The sequence below is a fragment of the Palaemon carinicauda genome, chromosome 8, assembly GCF_036898095.1.
Source record: "Palaemon carinicauda isolate YSFRI2023 chromosome 8, ASM3689809v2, whole genome shotgun sequence".
Lineage (NCBI taxonomy): Eukaryota > Metazoa > Arthropoda > Malacostraca > Decapoda > Palaemonidae > Palaemon > Palaemon carinicauda.
Genome location: NC_090732.1, coordinates 131,241,168 through 131,265,902, shown reverse-complemented (window position 1 = coordinate 131,265,902; position 24,735 = coordinate 131,241,168). Strand labels below are relative to the sequence as shown.

Sequence of the window (24,735 nt, the reverse complement as noted above, 5' to 3'; positions counted from 1 at the left end):
CTGTCGTAATCCATTTAACTAGTATTTCTTTACTCAAATTTTATTTTCGTTTGTTTTGAGAATAGTTGCTTTCATACAGGATTATCTTGAGACACACCGATTGATGAAAATAAACTCTGGTTTATTTTCATCAATCGATGTATCTTAGAAGAAAATTGTGATAGTATTTTTTGGTGAATTTAGAAAACGCAGTATACGAATTTAGACCAGCGAATATATCAAGTGAAGTGCAGTTACAAAGACAATATATCTGCTTCCGTCGGACTCAACGGCACGTTGTGTGTCGGGTCTGTAGTAATTTGGTTTTGTGACTAATCGTTAATAATTCTGTGAATATACTTGTTTAAACAGTGCTAACTAGTAATACACATAAACGCTATGGCGAAAGGAATACGTGGTAGAGCTGCCCAGGCTAAGAAAAAGGAAGAACTTGCTTTAAAAGCTGGAGGGACCAAACCCAAGGTTGAGAAAGACACCAAACCCAAGGTTGAGAAAGACACCAAACCTAAGGACGAGAAAGACACCAAACCTGAGGACGAGGATGACACCAAACCTATGGACGAGGAAGAAACCAAATCTGAGGACGAGGAAGAAACAAAACCTGGCAATGAGGATGACGAGGAGGAGGAAGAGGAAGTCCTCTTTCCCCAAATGGGTCCTTGTTATGGAATAAAAAACAAATTTCTGAGGATGAAACGAATGCGAGAAGTAAAGGCTGAAAGAGTGAAGGTAAGCCTCTTACTCGGCCCCAAACCTAGCATAAAAAAATAGGTTAAGCCCACCGGTAGGCCCAAATATTATGGTACTTCATATGGAAATAAATCTATCATAATTCAACAGTTTTACTATAAGCTAATTGGTCAATTTTGAATAACATCTGTTCAGTTGCAATTGGAACTGAAACCCAACATCTTTAACCTTGAGTATATTTTCATAATTTATTGTCAAAATCTTAAATCGTATTTCATTATAGTTTCATAATTGTCTAAATCATAAGGTTACTTACTCCCATTGCCTTTGGCTGATGTTAAAAACCGTGAGCGTAGTGACTGCTGTTAGGTTGTGACCCACTTTACTTTTTTGGGTCAATTTGTCTCAACACAACACACCAAAATCCTAGCAGAAAGCTGTTGGAACTAACAAGTCGGTGTCATGAATCTGAAAGAAGGGTTTGAAAATACTGATAAATGATACTAGATTTCTAGAGTTTCTAGTAAAGACAGAATGAGCTAATTCATTTTGCATTCTAAGATGAAAAATGGAATTTCAGCGTCGAACTTAATGGGGGGGTCTGCAAGACAAAAATATTTTCTTTACTGATTATTATGTCCGGTCACCCCTGTTTGCCCTTTGACATTGCACAAGATTGTGTAGTATATTCATTACTGTAAGTTAGGGAAGTATGTTTAGCAAGCACATAACAGTTTGTCTTTAATCAAATTCGTGGATTTGCTGTTTAACAAGGATCAAAGTAATGTTACACAAGACTTTAGCCATAGATTCAACATAATAGGTAACGTTGATTAAAAATGCTGTACACAATTGAATCATCAGTGCAGGTGCCAACTACGTAAAATGCCTAAAAATGGTGCAAAATCATACCGCTAAATCAAATTGTCTTTCTCTGCCTGTAATTAGGATTTCTTCCTTTTTTTCTCAATTCATGGTAGGTTCTGTAAGATCAAATTCTTCCATTTTAATAACTCTATTTACTGTTTGCCAGGCAAATATCGAAAGAGCGAAAGAAAGAGTCCGAGCAAGAAAGGAGTGGAGAAAAGCTGGTAATAAAGGAAAACCTCCAGTTGTGAAGGAGCAGCCCACTAAACTTCCTCATACCATTGAGAGTTTGCGAGAACCAGATGTCACCTATGTGGATAGTGGGGATCAAGAAGTAGAGTTTGATGAGGCCACTGACAAATATGCAAATTATTATGCAAAAACCTATGAACCAAAAGTACTCATAACCAGTAGTGTCAATGCACATCCAGTATGTAACCTACAGTATTTCTGTTTTGATTTTTGATTTCATGAAATAAACAATATTATTGAATGTCAGAATTTAGAGCTGTAATAGATTTGTACAGTTTTTATCCAATATATTTAAAATTATATCTTGAGTATTGGTTTTTACATCACAGGACAGTAGTCTTTTGTATACTTTATATCTACATACAGTGCAATACTAGGCATTCACATAACCATATATAAATTCTTTGTCAGTACTGTGTGTAATTCCTTTTAAAATATTTACATTTTGTATCTAAGCATCACCTTAAACTTTCAGAGAACACTGGCATTTATAAAAGAGTTATGCCGTATGATACCAGGTTCAGTACGAAAGTTTCGACGTAAATCAAGTGTTAAGAAGATGGTTTCAGGAGCCAAATCACACGAGTTTACCGATATAATTATTATAAATGAAGACAAAAGACGTCCAAGTAAGTTAACTTTTCATTAAAACTCCAAATGTTAAAGTTGGTGGGTATTTTATAAGAGAAAATTTAAGGTTATGTACTTCAGTATTGTTTGGTCAGATTCTTCTTCAGGCACCATATAAGCAAATGTAGATCCTCTCGCAGAACAGTTCCCTTATTAGTCCTTACCTTATTTCTTGTACATAGCAATGTGTAAACACCTGTCACCCTTGCTCCAGAAGTTTGCTTGCTTTTTTTATTTTCATCAAATATTTTTTGTTTTGATTATTTTTGTTGCAATTCCTCAATTCTTTATTTGTTCCTACACAAATACAAACCCTCGTTATTTATATGGGTTACGCCCTATTACTGTTTTATTACAAAAAAAATTAAGGATATCCTATTGTTTGGAAACATTGTATGGGTGCCCTTTGTTCCCACTTGCGTTGGGTAGCCACGTAGGAGCTTGCATCTCAATCCTCACTTCACTCTTGGTTGCTGTGCTGAACGGATGTCTGCTTGACTGCTGTCCACGCTGTGCTTTTGTGGTTTTCCTTTTCAGTTCTTGCATTGTAAGTGTCTCTCAAGTATGAATGAGAACCAGCCCTGTCCTTGAAGGGTGTCCTTGTCATATTGTTAAGAGTCACGTGGAGGTAGATCCGCATCCTTCTTTTCTTGTGTGTCGAGGTAAGAGGTGCTCCATTTCTTCCCCATGCAAGATTTGGAGGCAATGGTCGTCTTCCCAATGGGAGAAATTCAGTAGCCATAATAAGAAAAAGCTAAAAGGGATTGTTCCCCCTCTTCCTTCAGAGAGGACAAGAAGCAGAAATCTTCAGGATGACCCTTGAATTTTCCCTGTCCAGCCCTTCATTATCGGAATTTCCAGAGATGTCGATTAAAAAAGGATGGCGGCCATTTGGTTAAGCAGGAATTTGTAGAAGAGTTATCTCCAGTTATTCTTAGTGAGACAGAGATACTGTATTACTGCCCATTCTAAGCCCACAGTAAAATTGGGTTACCAGTAACACTCGAGGACCCAAATGGTAAGGTTTCCCCTAGAAAGGAAATTATTGATGTTTCCCCCGAAAAAGCATAATTTCCAGACTCCTCACGAGGGGTCAAAGTGCAAAAACACAGATGCACAAATGACTCATGTGTCCTTTTCCCCAGGCAGGTACTAAAAGACATAAGCTTGTTAGGACTCAAAACAGGAATGTGGAAGCAGGGTCATGCGGTCTGCCTGAACGCACTGCTACAAGCATGCTTCCCACAGTTAATGCTGCAGCTGAACACACTGCTAACAATACTTTATGTCGGCTCCATTCCAAGAATACCGACAACACGCCAAATTTTGTAGGAGACAAACTCAACCATTAGATCAGTTCACTCTTTTTCTGGTATCAGAGGAAATAATAGATACATGTTTAGGTCTAATCCTAAAATTGAGAAAGAATTTTCTATTTTTCCTGTTAACCAGTGATCACTCAAAAAAGGAAAAGGGCTGCAGAACTGTATCTGTCATTTGCTCGTGTATCCCCCTCCTGCTATCGGGAACAGGTTGCTCATGGCTAGACCATTGGTCATGAGGAGTCTCATACTTCTCAGTCTCAGAAAATCTCTCGATTCCTGATACGAGAAAGCAGTGTAAAGATCTTGTCAGATTGGGGACAAAAGCATTAGAGTTCGCCTTCCACCAGACAACCTTTATCTTGGGAAGCTTCTTACTTAAGATGAGAGATGCAGTAAGTGCAAAGTTTCCTAGAGATTCCTTTAAGTTATGCAACTCTAATATTAAGGACCATCCAACACTTTCCACCAGCAGAAGTAACAACGGCGGTGGAGAAATGTGAGAGGACCCGCCAAACTTAACTTCATTTCTGAGAAGGGCTGCAGCATCTCAATTCTCAGCTTCTCAACAAATGCCTACACCTCCCCCCTTCAAACAAGCTCTTCCTTGCCATCTGTTACCAGAACCAGACAGTAATCAGCATTATAAGTGTCCGTTGGAGTCCTCGGCTTCCTTTCACTCCAGGGTACATCCCTGCGGTTGCAGGGGTCGAGGGCGTCCAGGTGCTCATTAGGAATGGCAAGTCCCCTGACTTGCCACTTGTAGTGGGATGCCTGCAGTGTTGCTGGATAAGGTGGCAGTTCTTCAGGGCAGATCCCTGGGCTGTAGAAGTTCTTTGCTCAGGGTATTGCATCCTGTTCACGAGCTGTTGCCCTCCATTAACTCTGATCCAGACAATCTTGTCATTGTATTAGATGGGATTCTAAAAAGATATGCCTTTGGAGAAAGAACCATCACTGATACTGGAAAAGGAAGCAATAGAAAGTTCACCAGGTTTCTTCAGCAACCTCTTCCTAGTGGAGAAATTGTTGTGATGTTGGAGACCTGTCATAGACCTTTCATGCTGTCAGAAAGAGCTAATTTCCTGCTGACCATAGATCTACAGGACACATGCTTCCAAATCCCAGTCCATTCAAGATTAAGGAAGTACAGTACTATACTTGCATTTCATTTTCAGAGAGAGGACTTACGAGTTCATGGTGATGTGCTTCGGCCTGTCAACAGCTCCACAGGTATTCACTCGCCTGTTCACACTACTGTAGTCTCCTTCTCCTTATGGGCACATGCCATGGGAATAAGACTTGCGATACCTACATTACACGAATGGCTTCTACTGGCGTAGTTAAGATCTGAGCTTCTCTGCCACAGAGAGCCTCTGGGAATTTGCCTTGATCTGGGTATTGGGTTGAATCATGAAAAGTCGAGACTCTTCCCACAACGTTGTCTATGGTACTTGCACACGGACATAGATATGGTCCAAGCTAAAGTATTTCCATCTTCAGACAGAGCCCAATATTTACTGTAAGGCAGATGGCAAGATTTGGTAAATTTAAACTTTACTGCCCTCCCTGTTTGTTTTCAGTTTAAAGTTTATTTTTCAATATTTAACTTAGCCGGTGATTATATAAGCTGCAAGTCTGTTGCTCGACAGAAAACTCTACGTTAAAAATCCGCCAGCGATCGCTAAGCAGGTAGGGGGTGTACTTCAACAGCGCCATCTGTCGTGCAGGTACTCAGTACTCAATGTAAACAAAGAACTCAATTTTCTCTCTGTCGGGCTACCGGCAAGACCTACTAATTCGCTGTTGCTAACTGGATTTGTTTTCACAACTATTGGTGAAGTACACTATTCTAGTTTTGAGTTGTTCCGTAACCGAAATACAAACCACGCTATTTACAAAGGGTTATTACTTTTAGCGTAGCTGAAATGGCGAGCCATTAGAATTTAACGAGGGTGTATTACCCCCGCGCTAGTTAGCGGGGGGGTAGGGGAGTGGTAGCTAGCTACCCCTCCTCCCCCTCACACACAGGTGAATACTCACTTTCACTTTTGGCTCGGACTGTGACAGACGTCTCTGTCTTGGTCCTCGCTTGGCAGCCATTGTCTGTTTTGTCTTTACTTAATCGCTTACTTTTCTTTTACTCAATATATATGTAAACATGTTTTCATGTTTGTATATATATTTGAGTATAGAAATAAGTAAGTTTCCTTTTCAGATGTGTGTGTGTAGTGTACGATATCTACGTGGAGGCCTCGGCAGTTAGGCCACCACGGCCTAATTTTATGGGTTGCGATCGAGTTTGACTTCGGTCTTTCTCTCTCTCTCTCTCTTGAGGTCGTTCACCCTTTTACTATGTTTTACTACGCCCTTGTAGCTTCCTTCCCGTGTGGGTGGGGTTGCTACGCCGTACATTTTGTCTCAATTAGTTTATGAATCTAATTGTAGTTGTTAATTTTTCAGCTTGTAGAACGATTCCTTTCGGGGTTTTCGTTTTTTTCTTTAGTGTTCATTCTTTTTTTAAATTACATAATTACATAGTTACATAATTATAATTGTTATAATTCTGTTTTGGTTACAGCTCTCCTTCCGTGAGTGTAAGTGGTTGTGAGGGCACGTGCCTGTTGTGTAATTCTTGTTCCTTTTCCTCGGGATTCCTCTTCGGAGCCTTCCCGGGGGAATGAATGTGTACTAATATTATTTGTTTTATTTTTTTTTACAGTTACCGATCTAGTTCGTTTCTGTAATATAGCAACGGTGTGAGCTGTCTGGTTGAGTCCTGGGGATTCGGCTGTTGCTGCCTCCCCCCTTGTATTGTCGTCAGGGGCGTGTCTCCTTCTACTGGTAGTACTCCCGTGTCGACGGACAGCTCTCCAGTTCATTTTAGAACAGTCAGGAGGCTTGCCTCCTTGGGCGGATAACTTTCCTTCCGAGGGAAGTTTTTTTTTTTCCTGTCCAGGCTTGAGCTTTTCCTCTTTTGGGGGGTTCTTCTCTTGCCTTTTTTTCGTGCGACTATGCTCTTGGTGCTGAGCGGTCGCACCTGCAGTTTCGCTCAAGGGGCTGGGCAACTGCAGGGGCTCCTCTTCGGAGGATTGCCCCTTTTAGGTCACTGGCTGACCAGTCTCTTCCACGAAGTGTTTCTCTGTCGTTCGCGAGAGAGTACACTCATAGAGACTCCTCTTCGGAGGTTTCTTCTGTTGCTGTTGCTGTTGGCCTCCCTCGCCGTAAGGCCCTCCGTCCGCCTCGTCGTAAGGGCCTCTCATCTCCCTATAAGGGTGCTTGAGGCGCCTTTTTGAATCTCCGTTTGCAGCCTACAACTTCTTTTTCTCGATCTTCCGTCTTGGTGCAGATGGACAGCAGTCTAATCTCGTCTCCCGACGGGCAACGGTCTTCCCGACGGACAACGGTCTTCCCGACGGACAGCGGTCTTCCGACGGACATCAGTCTCCCGGCGGACAACGATCCCTTCGGGGCAAAGGGTTGCCCCCACGGGGGTTCTTCCCTTGCGTGTCAGGGTTTCCCTGCGCGCCCTTCTGTTCGTCAGCGCTCTCCTGTTCGTCAGCGCTTTCAAGATGATCTTCCCTGCGGTTCCTGTTACGTGCCCTGTGCGCCCACGTTCGCCCTCGCGATCTAGAACTTCGGTTCAGGTCGGGGTCAAGGACTCTTCTTTGCGCAGGCTTCCACGCGTAGCCTTCTGCTCGTCAGCGATCATCAGCTCGTCAGCGATCATCAGCTCGTCAGCGATCATCAGCTCGCCAGCGATCGTCAGCTCGTCAGCGATCATCAGCTCGCCAGCGATCTCCGGATCGCCCACGTGTGTTACAGCTGGCACGCCAACGTTCTCCAACACTTCTGAAGGAACATGGTTCGCCAGCTACTAGCTCAACTGCGGATGCTGATCGCCATCGCGCGACCCTCAACTGCAGATGCTGATCGCCATCGCGCGACCCTCAACTGCGGATGCTGATCGCCATCGCGCGACCCTCAACTGCAGATGCTGATCGCCATCGCGCGACCCTCAACTGCGGATGCTGATCGCCATCGCGCGACCCTCAACTGCGGATGCTGATCGCCATCGCGCGACCCTCAACTGCAGATGCTGATCGCCATCGCGCGACCCTCAACTGCGGATGCTGATCGCCATCGCGCGACCCTCAACTGCGGATGCTGATCGCCATCGCGCGACCCTCAACTGCAGATGTTGATCGCCATCGCGCGACCCTCAACTGCGGATGCTGATCGCCATCGCGCGACCCTCAACTGCGGATGCTGATCGCCATCGCGCGACCCTCAAATGCGGATGCTGATCGCCATCGCACAACCCTGAACGATTGCCCGCTTACGCATGCTGCTCCTCATCGCACAACCCTGAACGATCGCCCTCTTGCGGATGCTGATCACCATCGCACCCTTTCACGCGATCATTCACCTGCGCATGCTGCTCGCCATCGCACAACCCTGAACGATTGCCCGCTTACGCATGCTGCTCCTCATCGCACAACCCTGAACGATCGCCCTCCTGCAGATGCTGATCACCATCGCACCCTTTCACGCGATCATTCACCTGCGCATGCTGCTCGCCATCGCACAACCCTGCACGATTGCCCGCTTACGCATGCTGCTCCTCATCGCACAACCCTGAACGCTCGCCCTCTTGCGGATGCTGATCACCATCGCACCCTATCACGCGATCATTCACCTACACATGCTGCTCGCCATCGCTTACCGCCAGCGATCTTCTTCACCTACGCGGCAGCACGATCCCTCGCCGTCACGCCCATTCGCCTGCGCGCCCGCGCGATCGCTCGCCTGCGCGCCCGCGCGATCGCTCGCCTGCGCGCCCGCGCGATCGCTCGCCTGCGCGCCCGCGCGATCGCTCGCCTGCGCGCCCGCGCGATCGCTCGCCTGCGCGCCCGCGCGATCGCTCGCCTGCGCGCCCTCGCTACCACTCGCCTGTGCGCCCGCGCGACCATTCGCCTTTGTGCGACCGTTCGCCCTCGCGCGACCATAGTTCGCGGCGAATTCCACAGCCGGTGGTAGCAGCAGGGACGCGTGCTCCTAGGCGGCACTCGGGATCACCTCCATCCAAGCACAGGTTGGTAGTGCAGGACGAAGACAGGTCAGTACAGCATTCTTCCCACCTTCTTTTCAGGCAGGAACCGTCGTGTCCTCTCCAAAGGATCGCCCGATCCCTTTCACCTTAGCGAGGATTTCGGACTCTGTGTCCTTGGAGCAGCAGACATGGTTTGATCCGCTGGCACGGGCGTTAATGAGGGTTATGAAACCAGCACTCACCGGCCAGGGTAACAAACCAGCGGCTGTCTCTCCTACGCTGAAGAGAAAGAGAGGAGTGGACTTCGTGGTGACTTCCCCCAGGGCGAAGTTGGTTCCCAAGAGGTCGGTCTCGAGGGTCCCCTCTCCTGCACGAGTACTCTCTCCTTCTCCCGCCCTGGAAGGATTTTTGGCGGGGGGGCTTTCCGTTGAAGATTTCTCCATCGGACAAGGGGTGACTGCTTACCTCTTCCTCTGGGAGCTTACCAGGTTCTTTCCCTCCTCGGTTACGGCCCGAGGTTTGGTTCAAGGAAGCTACAGGAAGATCAAGGGTACTTTCCTCCTCTCGAGCTCAGGCACCTTGGCCTTTCGTCGTTAAGTATCTACTTGCGGACAAGCTCGATGTTGTACCATCTGGACGCACTGACTGAAGGCTTCCTTCGGGTGTCTCATCTGTGGAGGTCAACGACCTCAGACACCCTTCCATCCTTGAGAAGAGTTTTGTCTTTGCCCAAGGACAGAGACTTAAACATCTGCTGTGCGGAGTAAATCGACTTCCGGTTTCACTCCTCCAAGGCGCTTTCTTCCAGACTCTGCAGGGCTCCAGCTCCCTTTTCTTTCAACCACGTCGGCCTAAGTTATCGGCTACGACAACTGGGACAAGGTGTCCAATTGCAGTTTCCTCCTGTCAGGAACAGATGGCACGGGAGACTCCCCCGGGGGGGCATAGTCCTAAAAGGAGTTCACGAACTCTAGGATTGCAGGTTTTTTCGCTGGGAGGATGCTTAAGGTTACTCATCCGAATGACAGCTTCCCGATGCCCATTCCCGCACAATCTCTGTGAGTAGCCAAGGATATCGCGCCTGCCGTCTCTGTCAGCGAATTCAGTGTCTCTGAACCTCTATGCCATAGCATCAGCAGAGTTGCCCGGTTGGGCAGAATGATCCATACCTTAGGCGAAGGTCTTCCTTAGGATCATCGACGGCTTCACCCCCGGCCCCCTCAGTCGATCCTTTCTTGTAAGGAAGGATCTGAGAGGGGATGTCCATAGTCGACCTCTCAGCCCTGATCAAGTTTGTCGAACAAACTTTGGCCAGCGTAGACCAGCAGAATCGATCAGACTGGTAACGAGGCGACAGGACTCCTTTAACCCTGGATCGGAAGGACGGGTACTTTCAGTTTCCATTCCATCCATCTTCCAGGGTGCTCGTCGAATTCAGCCTAAACTGCAAGTATTCCTGCTTATGATGCAGTGTGGCTATCCCGCCGTGGCATAGCAGGTTTGTTTCCCCAGAGAACTCTCCCTGCCTTCCTCTTGGCCGCTCAGGTGCAGACTTCCGCCTCCTCTGCTGTTTGGAGGGCTGGTCAACTCCGGTAGGCTCGGGTTTCGACCTTCTTCAGCGCCGGGAAAAGCTTCCGAATGCTGACCATGAGTGTGGGCTCATGGTATTTTGCTTGGAGCCTTCTCTTCCTCTGCCTCAACATCTGGAGTATCTGGCCATGATATTGAGTCAACCGCCTTACCACGTTGGAAACCCCGCTTCTCGTCCGTCCAGCGAGGTTAAGCAACGTCGGTACTTGGATGGGTGACCACCTGGGGACGCCAGATTCTGTTACCACATCCTCCGAGCCTTCCTTTCGGTTGACTGTGGCAAGACTGAGGAGAGTCGCAGTACCTGTTCTCAGTCAAGCAGAATTTTCAGCCCTACCTTGGAACGTTTCCTAGTTCTTCTTTCCTCATTGACCCGTTTATAGTCCGAACGGTCGCCTCAGGATAAGTTCCATGTGGGGCGATCCAAGTTCCGGTGGCTTCAGGCAATGTTTAACCGGACTCCCTGGCCCTATGGGACCAGCGGAACTATTAAACCTGCAATGGGTGTTGACCTATGGAGCCTCTTGATGGTAGTGGATATTCTCGTCCTTTCCCCACATTCTTGATGCGGTTCTCGGACTCGTCAAAGGAAAGGGGGGGGGGCATGTTCCGGTCCAGGCCTATGGTCAAGACCTGAAGGATACCTCTCCATCATTCAGGCAGGCTTAAGGGCCTTAGTCTGGCCCCTCTTCAGATCCTACCGCTCCTGCCAAGTCGCCCCGTTGCGTGTCGACTTCATGCTAACCAGCAGGGGACGCATTTTCACACCTTCACATCTTGCAGTAGAGATACCGGGATGATTGAGATTCTCTCAATTCCACCATCGGCTCTCTCATTCCAGGCAGGGGAATGTTTCTCTCAGACTATCCGAGCAGAGCCTCATAGAGAGAGTGTACCTAAGGGTCTTTGACCTTGGGTAACCAGCAAGTGCTGGTCTGGGGAACCTGATCGCGACAGCTTGGAACCTCAAGCTTCCGCTAGTTTTCCCCCCAGTCTCAGACCCCGAGACTCTGGCAAGATGCATTCCGGTGATGGTGGGACAACTTCGACGCCTGCGTCTTCCCTCCTTTTTGTCTGCGGACAATGGGTCTCAACAAAACCAGGTTGTCTGTCAACCTTTCAATGGGAGAGCTCCACTGGGACTATGCGCAGAACGGTTTCTGGACCCTCTGCTTCCCCTGACGGAACTCCCGGGAGAGCTTCTCCCACGGCGCAGACTACTCAAGCAACCACACTGCGACATCTCTCCCGAACCGGGACGTCGCTTCGGCTTCATGCCTGGAGACACTACGCTTCCTCCTCTAGAAGAGACAACCCGCTACAGTCGCGGTACGGAGGTCGCGTCATCTGCGATAGTCATCCACAGGGGTCTCCCAGGCAAAGTGAAGAGTCTAAGGTGGTTGGTGCCGTGGGAGATATACCTCTTCCCGTGAGGCCTCTTCTCCAGCAATAACGGTCTTATTGCCTTTCGGCGGGAGGAAACTCCTTTCCGCTCTTGGCAATGAAGCCTGTCGCTCAGCCTTTCCCTGACCTTCAGGCTTAAAGGAATAATTTTTTCCTGCCCGCTGGATCTATCCTCGCTCATGCGAAGCTACGATCGTCCCTGCCCTAGTCGGAGGAAGACCTCCAACTTGGAGCATGGCTCGGACTTTTAGTCCTTTAAGAGATCTTCTCAAGACCCTTTTATGACAGGCCTCGGATTGTATTCCGCCTTGGGTCTTCTGCTCACTCTGGCCACGGCCAGTGTGTAAGCAATCTTCTTGGTCTCTTACTACTCCCCCCCCCTTTCTAAGGAAGAGGGGAAGGCAACATTCAGGCTCGCTCCTGAGTTGTTGGCTAGACTCAGAATCTGAGGGTCCCGACCCTTCGGTCCGATTCATTCAAGATTTTGAGTCTCCATTCTGTGTCTGATGTCCCAAGACCTTCTCTTTCTTGCCAGTACAGGAATCGAGAGGTTAGCGCTGGGAACAGCTGCAGTTTGGCCTCAGTTGCAGCCGATTTGGGAACACAAGGAGGACATGGGGGGAGAGTCACCAGTATACCTCTTCAGCCCGGACTCAAGGACATTCATCTCGACCTGTCTTCAGACCCTCCCCCGTCACGTCGCCCTACAGCACGATGTTGGATACATCGCAACGTCCCTCGCCTTCGAGTAATACTACTCTGTGACGCAGGTGCTACAAGCTGGAGTCTGGAAGCGTCTGATGACCTTCGCAGCCCGCTTCCTGCAGGGCGTGACCCACAGGAGTCTCGATACGTTTTCTATCGCTCTGTGGTGGCTACACAACAGCTGGTCTAACCTCAGGCTCCTTTTTGGACAGGTAGCAGAAGGTTGAGGGCATTGTTATCAGGTTTTAGTCTGCATGAACGAAAGAAGTATGTCTGGCCCTTACTTCTTTCTTCATCATCCCCTCTACGGGGAAGCAGCATCCTGGTCTCTGCATAGCTGACCTCGAACCTCTGCAGGTAAACCATGCTTCCTTGTGTTCCGAGTATTGAGTCAATACTGTCGCGTCCCCCATACCCTGACGAGGTGGTATTGGGAACGTCCTAACCCAGAGTTCCTTCTGGAACTCCAGGTCAACTGCCTAGGACGGGTCACACTTCTTCCTTCACACACAAGCTTACGTAGGCCACATGGTTCCTTGCGGTGCAAGGAACTTGTGAGGTGCAGGGACTCCTTTTCTCGAGTGCGACTCACTCGGATTCTGAGTCCCCGGGTAAAGCCAAAGCCAGTATGGCTGGGGACTTTCCACCCTTCCTAAGGGATAAGTCACCCTTTGTAAATAGCGTGGTTTGTATTTCGGTTACGGAACAAATGACAAATTCGAAGATAATTTGTATTTTTCCTAACCATACAAACCTTAGCTATTTACACATATTTGCCCGCCAGCCCTGTCCCCCAAGACAAGTCCTACCTCTAAGTGAAAGTGAGTATTCACCTGTGTGTGAGGGGGAGGAGGGGTAGCTAGCTACCACTCCCCTACCCCCCCGCTAACTAGCGCGGGGGTAATACACCCTCGTTAAATTCTAATGGCTCGCCATTTCAGCTACGCTAAAAGTAATAACCCTTTGTAAATAGCTAAGGTTTGTATGGTTAGGAAAAATACAAATTATCTTCGAATTTGTCATCTTTCGCTATGCAGGTGTTTTATCTTCATCTCAAACTTGAACTCGTTTTGGATAGATTTAATTATGGTGACAAAGAGAGTATGGACTTTCTTTCACTTTTAAATGGCCGACCCTTCCCTTAGACGGAAGTGTGTTTAGGCTTTTAGTAATTATCTTATCACGTTATAGATTTTCCTCTATATATTTTATATCTCTCCGCCTTTATTCGGCCTCTTCGATTAACTTTCCATTTTTTATAAACATATAAAATAAATTTTAATGCTTTGTTTATATAGACCTTTCCTGAGATAGGCGGTCCTAACTTGGAAACCGAAGTTAATCAACATTGAGCCCTTTATATCGTCTTTAGCTTTTAAAGGATTTAAAACTTTTTAAATGTAATATTTTATGAAAGAATTTCTTTGATAGTCTTCGTACTGTTTTCAAAGATGAACTAACGTTTAGTTTTTTATGCTACGCAGTTGTTGACGTTCAGGACGTTCAACATGCGCTCTATCGTTACGATAGAGAGAGAGTGTATCACGGTTTCACTTTGCAGTAAGAGTAAATCGATTCTGACGTTTTGTTCATTCTTTCTTAGCTTAAATGTTTTAAATTCTAATTTAAAGGAACTTTTTATTTGAAAAACCTTTCAGTTTTTTCCTTTAGTCAAATAACATGTTTTTTTGACGATATATAATTGGGCTCTTCTCTTAGGTGCGAAATCAAGAGAGAAAGAGAGAGAGAGATAGAGACGGAGGGAGAGAGAGGAGAGAAAACGTTCCGTTCAAGCGGGTAACGTTGTTCTCGTGTTAATCTCGTCCCTAGTCCCTGTACGGGGAGGAAGGATAAAACGTTTTTAGGTTTTTATTCTCGTCCCCAGGCTATGTGCGGTGAGAGATTGAAAACGTAGTTATATGAACTAGTGTTTAGTCTCTTTCCCAGCCACTGATTTTTCTTTTTATCTTAAAATATGTTTTCTGTTTTTTTGCTGGTATTATGAGCTTGCATTATACGACTAATTTCGCAATTACTACCTTTTAATGAAGGGTAGAATTGCGTGTTTCAGGTAGAAATAAGTGCAAAACAGAAAATCGAAGTGATAAAGTGATATGCGCAAAGTGTTACAGTGTTGCGTCCGAGGTGCAAAGTGTTACAGTGTTGCGTCCGAGGGTTCGTCTGTTCGTGCCTGTCGTTCACCTAGTCCGGGACCTCTTGCAAGCTCCCAAGCCCAGGGGAGAAGTAATGTCAAAAGACTTATGGGTTCGAGAGGCCTTGACCAACGAACAGACGTTTTCCCTCTATGGTATCGGGTGTTTCTTACCAAGATCTCCCCTACCATAAGACGAGAGAGACGTTGTTTCTCCTCGCCATCCGTAGGCTTTTCGCATAAGAAACCTGTCACAAGGTTTCGAAGCCCTTAAGCGAAAGTCAGTCCTTTCAGGACAGGTCCAGCGTCCTGGTTACAGCCATTAGGACAGCTCTGACCCTATGCAGTCATCGGATAACTGCTCGCCGCCTAACAAAAGCGTAACACAGACTCCGAAAGTCTTTTTTGTAGGCAAAGTGTTGCGGTCACAGACGTTACCCTCGTCTATTACCACAACCATTTCCGTTGATCCTTAAGGGGTTGTATGGCAAAACATGCAGTATATGCTTGCCTCCCTTATGGAAGACTATTCTGCCGATTAGTCCGTTGAGTCTAGCCGTTTATCTCATCGATATCCTGGCTTTCAGCCAACCTAACGTTCCTTTGTGCTTACTGTTGACGTTGGCGTAGCTTAGTCACGTCAGTCAGGTTGTTTAGAACCACACTCGATGCGGTCTCGTGTGGTTTTTCAGCCGCATTTGGACGTTAGGCCACTGGCTGATGCTCCTGTTGACGTTCTAGACGTTCACTAACAATCGGAGTTGACTTGTTTTGACGCTGTGCGTCAACCTCCGCATTCTAGAGTTGTTTTGACTGCTCAGTCTAGGCAGTCAAAGCAGTCTCGAGTGGACGCTGTACGTCCTCACGCACCTGTTGTGGTTGACAGTTCAGTTGTTGACAGTTCACAGACTGTCAAGCAGTTACATGACGTTGCGTTCTGGTCCGCTACTAATGCACCAGTGAGAGACTCAGCTTTTATCGGACAAGGTTCCTGTAGATGAGGAAGTTGCTGTTCTCCCTCCTACTGATATTCCCTTGAGGACTCTGTCAGATGGAGAGGAGCCTTAAGCTGCTTAGCCTCCTATGGACTTTAATTAAATCATGATGATTTTTTTAAGGATCTTCGTCCGGATCTTGTAACTGCTGCTCCTCGTTCGCCTAAACGTCAGAGCTTACACTAGGCCTAGCTACTTCGAAGCCGTTGTTTTTAAGCTAGTGCTCTCTCGCTCTCCTAGAGAGCGTTACGTTGGCTAGGCGACTGGTTTTTCACCAGGAGGAGTTTGGGGGATACAGCCTTTGCTTTCCCTTCTTTTAAACTGGTTTATAGAGCGAGAGTCTGATATGACACAAGAGAAGTTCTCGGCTTGGGAGTTCATGCCTCTGCCCAGATAGACTTCTCAATTCTGGTAGACTCTCCCTGGCGCCTAGCCAGGAGACGCTCCAAGTTGTTTACAGGTCAACTTCTCAGCTGTTGTCGAGCCTTTGCAGTTTTGCTGTACTATTATGTCACGCATAACAAGGCTTTCAGGGATGGTAAACGGTTCCGCCTCAGTCGCTAACCCCGTCTGTTGCCACACCTGCTCCCGTAGACCCTAAATGGGCTTTGCTGCAAGACATGCAGTCCAAGCTTGCGTCCTTGATAGAGGACTTAAATGCGGAGAAGAACCTTCTGGCCAACAACCTTCCAACCGGTCGGTTGTGCGCCCTATTGACGCTGAGGTAACCTACTCGCGTCTGCCAGTTGAGGTGGTTCCTCCACCGATGCGACCCAGTGTGGGTTGCCAGCCGCACGTTGACGTTAAGCGACGCTCGGAGGTGGTTGTTAACGTTCAGGACGTTCAACAACCAGCAGAGGTGACTTGTTGTGACGCAGTGCGTCAACCTCAGCAACCCGGTAGGGTGTTGACTGCACAACCCAGACGGTCTAGACAGTTTCGGGTTGACGCTGTGCTTCCTCGCGCACCCATGGTTGTTGACAGTTCACAGACTGTGCAGCAGTTCCATGATATTGCGTCCGGCTCCGTCACGCATCAACCAGTGCGACCGGATTCAGCGAGTCAGACGTTGCCCACTCCGTTGCCGTTTCCTCATCAGTTTCGGATGAGGAACCCTCTGATGAGGACGTTGCTGAACAAGACGATCAGCCCCCAGCCCTGCTATCCATCCAGAAGATGCTGAAGAAGGAACGCTGCTCAGTCAGGCTGTGGATGAGTCTGGTAGGGACGCTGTCATCCGTGGATCAATTTGTGTCACTAGGAAGACTACACCTCCGTCCTCTTCTATACCATCTAGCTTTTCACTGGAAAAAGGACAAGACGCTAGAAGCGGTCTCGATCTCGGTTTCCGAAAAGATAAAGTCTTGTCTGACTTGGTGAAAGGACTATATCAACCTAAGAGAGGGTCTTCCCCTGACTGTTCAGACTCCCAACCACGTTCTCTTCTCGGACGCATCGGACGTAGGCTGGGGTGCGACATTAGACGGTCGGGAATGCTCGGGAATATGGAACTCGAGTCAAAGGACAATGCATTTCAACTGCAAGGAGCTACTGGCAGTACGTCTGGCCTGGAAAAGCTTCAGGTCTCTCCTTCAAGGCAAAGTGGTGGAGGTGAACTCGGACAACACCACGGCTTTGGCGTACATCTCCAAGCAAGGAGGGACCTACTCTCTGACGTACGAGATCGCAAGGGACCTCCTCACCTGGTCAAAAGGTCTAGACATATCACTAGTAACGAGGTTCATCCAAGGCAACTTGAATGTCATGGCAGATTGTCTCAGTCGGAAGGGACAAATAATTCCAACAGAATGGACCCTCCACAAGGATGTATGCAAGAGACTTTGGGCCACCTGGGGCCATCCAACCATAGATCTCTTCGCAACCTCGATGACCAAGAGGCTCCCAATATTTTGCTCACCAATCCCGGACCCAGCAGCAGTTCATGTAGATGCCTTTCTCCTAGATTGGTCACATCTAGATCTATATGCATTCCCTCCGTTCAAGATTGTCAACAAGGTACTACAGAAGTTCGCCTCTCACGAAGGGACAAGGTTGACGCTAGTTGCTTCCCTCTGGCCCGCGAGAGAATGGTTCACTGAGGTACTTCGATGGCTAGTAGACGTTCCCAGAACACTTCCCCTAAGGGTGGACCTTCTACGTCAGCCACACGTAAAGAAGGTACACCAAGGCCTCCACGCTCTTCGTCTGACTGCCTTCAGACTATCGAAAGACTCTCGAGAGCTAGAGGCTTTTTGAAGGAGGCAGCCAGAGCGATTGCTAGAGCAAGGAGAACATCCACCCTTAGAGTCTACCAATGGAAGTGGGAAATCTTCCGAAACTGGTGCAAGTCAGTATCCGTATCCTCGACCAGTACCTCTGTAACTCAAATAGCTGACTTCCTCTTATATCTGAGGAAAGAACGATCTCTTTCAGCTCCCACTATCAAGGGTTACAGAAGCATGTTGGCATCAGTCTTCCGTCACGGAGGCTTAGATCTTTCCAACAATAAAGATCTTCAGGACCTCCTTAAGTCTTTTGAGACCACGAAGGAGCGTCGTTTGGTTACACCTGGTTGGAATTTAGACGTGGTACTAAGATTCCTTATGTCAGACAGGTTCGAACCGCTACAATCAGCCTCCCTGAAAGATCTCACCTTAAAGACTCTTTTCCTGGTATGCTTAGCCACAGCTAAAAGAGTCAGTGAGATTCATGCCTTCAGCAAGAACATCGGATTCTCATCCGAAACGGCTACATGTTCTACAACTTGGTTTTCTAGCCAAAAACGAGCTGCCTTCTCGGCCTTGGCCAATATCGTTCGATATTCCAAACTTATCCTATGGTTGGAAATGAACTAGAAAGAGTCTTATGCCCTGTAAGAGCTCTTAAGTTCTATTTAAAACGAACTAAACCTTTACGAGGCCCGTCTGAAGCTTTATGGTGTTCAGTTAAGAAACCATCTTTGCCTATGTCAAAGAATGCTTTATCCTATTTTATCAGACTGTTAATACGAGAAGCTCCTTCCCATCTGAATGAGGAAGACCAAGCTTTGCTGAAGGTAAGGACACACGAAGTTAGAGCTGTCGCAACTTCCGTGGCCTTTAAACAAAATAGATCTCTGCAAAGTATAATCGACGCAACCTATTGGAAAAGCAAGTCAGTGTTCGCGTCTTTTTATCTTAAGAATGTCCAGTCTCTTTACGAGAACTGCTACACTCTGGGACCATTCGTAGCAACGAGTGCAGTAGTGGGTGAGGGCTCAACCACTACAATTCCCTAATTCCATAACCTTTTTAATCTTTCTCTTGAAATGTTTTATTATTGTTTTTGGGTTGTCCGGAAGGCTAAGAAGCCTTTCGCATCCTACTTGATTTGGCGGGTGGTCAAAGTCATTTCTTGAGAAGCGCCTAGATTAGAGGTTTTGATGAGGTCCTGTTGTATGGGTTGCAACCCTTGATACTTCAGCTCCTAGGGGTCGCTCAGCATCCTAAGAGGATCGCGAGGCTCCGTAAGGAAGACGTACTTAAAAAGGCAGAGTAATTGTTCAAGTCGACTTCCTTACCAGGTACAGTACTTATTTATTTTAAGTTTGTTATTTTGATAACTGCTAAAATGAAATAAAAAATCCTTAGCTCATAATAATGTAAACATTTATTGCTGGTCTCTACCCACCCCCCTGGGTGTGAATCAGCTTATATAATCACCGGCTAAGTTAAATATTGAAAAATGTTATTTTTATAATAAAATAAATTTTTTAATATACTTACCCGGTGATTATATATTAAAGGACCCTCCCTTCCTCCCCAATAGAGACGCAGTGGACCGAGGAGAAAATTGAGTTCTTTGTTTACATTGAGTACTGAGTACCTGCACGACAGATGGCGCTGTTGAAGTACACCCCCTACCTGCTTAGCGATCGCTGGCGGATTTTTAACGTAGAGTTTTCTGTCGAGCAACAGAGTTGCAGCTTATATAATCACCGGGTAAGTATATTCAAAAATTTATTTTATTATAAAAATAACATTTTTCTTGGTCTCCGGAATGGTCATCTTTTGAAAGTAGATTATTGTCACCCAATATTTCTTTGTTTTGCAAACTGAACTATTAATTGTGGCCTAAAAATTAACTGCTTTGTGGAAGTCTGTTTCACTTTACAAAGAGGCTAGATGTAATTATGTAATTCTGAACCCCTGGTCCACTGTGATGACCTCTACCCAACCCTCCAAAAATAGATCCTCAGAGCCTAAAACGTATCGAGTAAATTTTTTGATTTTAATAAGAACTCATGTTTCTCTTAAGGTTTCTTATAATATTCTGCATGTCAAGAGAATTTTTTTTCTGGCATGTCAGTCATAGAGACAATAAGCTATTTTGCTGTAGATAATTTTAGGGTACATTAATCAGTATCAGCCACCTCATAATAAACTAGACTTAAATATTGCTAGATGAATTTATTTTGTAAATAAAGTGAACAGTATTAATGTTTATTATTTTTGACAGATGGATTTTTGCTGATCCACTTACCCGAAGGACCATCTGCTTATTTCAGGCTTAGTAACCCAAAAATCTGCAAAGATATCCATAGGAAATATACAGAAATCACTGCTCACAGGTAAGATCACACTGATTTTCAAATATGCTTTCAGCTACTAAATTTGTTGTACTTTTCAGTTTTATTATCCTCTTATGTATTATGTAATTAACCTGCAATTTTTTTTTCTTATCCATGGTATATACTAGTCATACAATTCACACAAGGAAGAGCAACCAGTATTTCTCTATATATTAATGATTGTATGAGAATATTCAAGTTATTTTTTCTCATTTGATAGGGGCATTACCATAACCCTCTGTGTCAGTTAAGATATTCTTCAGCCATATCTCTCACTCAAGTGATCTTCAGATAGTTATGATTGTTTTACAATACCTATACAGTACTATTAATAAGTGTCAGAAAGAAAGAAGTCTTGAGTCATCTTATAAAGAATTTTGAAGGAACATGTTGTGTTTTGTCGTGTCATTTTCACTTTTTGTGGGGAGAATATAGTTTTTAATATGTAAAACAAATTGCTAAAGCCATTTCACTGAATTAGAATCACTGTACTCCTTAAAATTAACCAAATGATAGTCAATAGGCAAGACCTTTGGTGGACGGAACCTTCATATCATTTACAAAATATTTTCGCCTTTGGTAAAGATCATTAATTGTTTGGGGGAAAAGGTAGTCCCTTGCCATGCTAGGGTAATTTCCCCATCTGTTAATAAATTTTTGCTTATACTGTATATGATACTCATGAAATAAAGATCTTCATCGATAAACTTGTTTAGAAAACAAGTTATGCTAATCTAATTTCCCAATCAGTTTATGAATTTATACTTTCAGCTTTAACATGCATTTCATAGGTGATTGCAGTCCTTGTCCCTTCTGTTACTAAACTTCCTATCATTTCTTGATCATTTTGGGTTTCTTCCTGTTATTCTCTGTGATTATTCAAGTTATTTTGTTTGTAATCATTTGTAAGTGGTTACTGTGAATCTTAAAAGTTGCATGAGTTTCTCTTGATGCCCCATTATAAGCATAGATATGGTAAAAATGGCTTCTTTCATTTGTACAGAGCTTTTGTTTAATGTTACTGCTTACAATACATTTGTATGTATTTTTTTTCTTTTTGCTTGGGGCTTAGTTATAGTAATTTTAGTGAATGTTTGATTAGCAGCTAAAATCAAATCAATGTTCACTAGTATTGGATAGTACCATCTGAGGAATTGCTACGGCCTTCCCCAGTCATGGGTTAGAGATCTCTGCCTTGAGGGTGCAGTGAAGCACACTTTTCGGTCAGTTTGCTCTTCTGCGTGCATATTTATTTTCTTCAAATGGTATGTTTGGTGGGCTTAATGTCCAAGGTATCCGGGTGATAAATACCACTGCTACAAGAGTTATTATCATGCTTAAATCTTAAAAATTACTCCAGGCAAATGTACATTATTTTTGTATCCATAGGAAAGAGGGGATACTGTACTGTACTTGTAAACTAGTTGAGAGGTTACTTAGCAACAAATGTGAGAGTTGCCATTTTTATCTCAGTTGGCTAGGTAAATGTGGATTTAAATAGCTGCAGTAATTGCAGGTACTTATCTCTTGAGGGTGATCTATTAATGTTTCAGGATGAACTTTGGGATTATATAGAATTTAGCTAATGCTTTGTTTGCTTTGACAGACCAGAGGTGATTTTAAACAACTTCAGGACACGTCTTGGACAGATGATTGGACGGATGTTGGGTGCTCTTTTCCACTATGATCCAGAGTTCAAAGGTCGTAGGGTCTGCACTTTTCATAATCAGAGAGATTACATTTTCTTCAGACACCACAGGTAAGACATGATCATTGCTTGTATTTTAATTGTGCTTTTGTTCCTATGCTAAGCAAACCTTCGTCATTCAAAAAGGGGTATACTCTGCCGCAAGCTGGAGATGGTCAATGAAGCGTTATCGAGGTTTGGGCAACCTCCTTCCACCAGTGAGTGTAGTGGACATGCTGTGACTCGCACTGGGCAAGCTCTTGTATCTCCGACCGTTGTCCTGTTCGGACATGTGCTATCTTCATCTGGCTTTTGACATTTTTCTACCTGTGTTAATTGCTTTCTCTTCTTTTTATTCAATATGTGTTAAGGAAGTTAGTGTGATAAGTAGGTGCCCTGGTATTGATGGAAATTACTGTGGAACGTATGAGTAAAGTTGATGTCGACTTATCCTTTGTGTTTGTCGTGCAGAGGACATCGCTGCTCATCGGAATTTCCATGTAATGTGTTTAAGGATTTGTCGTTCTCCCAATGGGAGAAATTTCATGGAAGGAAGAAGCATGATGGTTTTCCTTTGTATTTATCTTCGAGGTTGGGCAAGAAGCCTAGATCTTGTCTTCCAACTCCAGAAATTCTCCTGTCTGCCTCTTTGTCGATCCAGTCTCATGGAGAATCAAAGAAGGAGGGCAACCAAATGTTGTTTCAGGAAATTCCTTAAGACTTGACCCTTCTGCTTTCCATAGTGAAGCACAGGAGCCTCTGCTTGACGTTGATTCTCTTGCTTTATCTTCATTTCCAGTCGAGCTTGCTCCGACTGAAGCTCGCCAAGATCCAGTTGAAAAGCGCTCTTTAGCACTCATGCTTTCGCCTCTTGATAGCGCTCTGGACTCCTATGATCAGCTGTTAGTTTTGATCATGAGTCATACAGTTAATTTTCCCAGTGTGAAAATCATTGACACTTCTCTTTTAGTTGTTTCAGGCATGTCATTTCTAAATTAGCTTTGCCTTTCTTTTTTTTTTTTTTTTCACTGTTATCCCTACATTAAGAGTTGGTTGTCTGATCCACTTTATACTGTTTACACCATTTTACTGCAGTCCCTCTGTCATGTAGTAATAGTGAAAAATCGCCAAAAGATCCAAAACTAAAATTCTTTTATAAAATTTGAAAATACAAAGATGTACATTTTGTTATGGTATAATTTTTTTTTTAATTCATCCAAGTCATTCATGTTATATGTGCCATTACATCTGTGTAGAATTTTAACCGATTGACTAAATTTGTTTCAGCTTCTAAATTGTTTTTCTTCTATTAAAAATCTCACATTGATACCACAGTTCATGTAAATTGGGAACAGTATGTATATTTTTCTTGAATAATTTTACAATAACCAAAGTAGATTTCTGTTACTGTTTCAAGTTTGCATTTTAGCTGTCCCAAAGTAATAACTCCTCTCAAATGTTAGTTATTACTTTTAAGATATCATAGTTACTTTCTATCTTGAATAATTTAGTAATCTAGAGAACTTCAATTTGACCATTTATGTCTCCTACCAATAACCGCTTTGACTGTGGCACATCTGTCACTGTATTTAATAAGCTTTCCTATAATTTTTGCATTTCTTTTGTTCTTCCTGATTTTAGCAAGTAAATTGGAAACATGCATTAACTGTTTTGACACTGAGAATATTCTTGTTCTAAGGATGGTTATGTATAATTTTGTAAGCTTGATCATGTATTGTTTCAGGTATGAATTCCAAAACACTGAAAAGGTTCATTTGCGAGAGCTTGGTCCAAGGTTTACTCTACGTCTGCAATGGTTACAAGATGGTACATTTGATGGCGACTATGAGTGGCTGTTAAAGAGACACGAGATGGAACCATCCAGGAGAAGATTTGTCCTTTAATTTTGATCAAGATTTTCATATGTACCAACTGCTTTCTTAATAAACACTTTCTGATATTGTACTAAGTATTGATATGTAGTTTGTATATCCTCTAAGCCGTAAGACCAAAAATTGGAAAAGACTTATTTTTTCCTGAAGCAACTGTTAAATACTACTTAGCTTCAAACTTGTTGATCTCTGCAAAAATCTCCTGTTGAATTATGCTTTCCATGCTCTTTTTCTTATGCCATTTTACTTGAAATTGTTTTTTAACTTATACGATTGCAATTATGTGCCGTTTAACTTGCACTTTACATTATGTGAAACAGGATGCTAATGGTAATGAATATAGTCCAGATATTGCTATACCAATTTAGTCTACTCTTCTGTGGAGTGAGATATCTTTTATTTTTCAATATTAATCTTACCCGATAATCATGTAGCTGTCAACTCCGTTGCCCGACAGAATTCTACGGAAGGGATACGCCAGCGATCGCTATACAAGAGGGGGGTGTACTCACAAGCGCCACCTGTGGCCAGGTACTGCAGTACTTCTTGTTGACACCACCTCAATTTTTCCTCTGTCGTGCCTCCGGCTAGACCTACATGGATACGCTGTTGATTCTGGAGTTTTTTGCTCACGATTTGGTGATGTATTTGCTCTAGAGTTTAGCTTTCGCTATTCAGGAAGTTTTATCATTAGCTTAGCTAGCTTTTGGAATTAATTTGATTAATTATGGTGACGAAGAGAGTATGAACTCTCTTTCACTTCTTGGCCGACCCTTCCCTTAGACGGAAGTGTTGGTGTCTAAGAGAGTATAGACTCTCTTTCTTAATTTTGCTTAACAAAAGTTATAGATTTATTTTATATCTCTCCGCCTTTTATAGGCCTCTTC

General features: G+C 44.7%; 1 protein-coding gene across 1 annotated transcript; it reads left to right on the top strand.

Moving 5' to 3' along the window:
* Nucleotides 1-241: 241 nt before the first annotated feature.
* On the top strand, nt 242-23,932 carry LOC137645935 (probable ribosome production factor 1). The gene is made up of 6 exons (XM_068379001.1): nt 242-729; nt 1,724-1,987; nt 2,285-2,438; nt 20,158-20,269; nt 21,876-22,028; nt 23,701-23,932. The coding sequence occupies exons 1-6, from the start codon at nt 379-381 to the stop codon at nt 23,858-23,860; spliced, it is 1,194 nt and encodes a 397-aa protein (XP_068235102.1). The 5' UTR covers nt 242-378; the 3' UTR covers nt 23,861-23,932.
* The last annotated feature ends 803 nt before the right edge of the window (nt 23,933-24,735 follow it).

Excerpts from the sequence above, each read along its gene's own strand:
- LOC137645935 (XM_068379001.1), top strand. The coding sequence starts at position 379 with ATGGCGAAAGGAATACGTGGTAGAGCTGCCCAGGCTAAGAAAAAGGAA. Across the intron at positions 20,270-21,875 it reads ACAGAAATCACTGCTCACAG|ACCAGAGGTGATTTTAAACA; the intron begins GTAAGATCACAC and ends TTGCTTTGACAG. Across the intron at positions 22,029-23,700 it reads ATTTTCTTCAGACACCACAG|GTATGAATTCCAAAACACTG; the intron begins GTAAGACATGAT and ends GTATTGTTTCAG.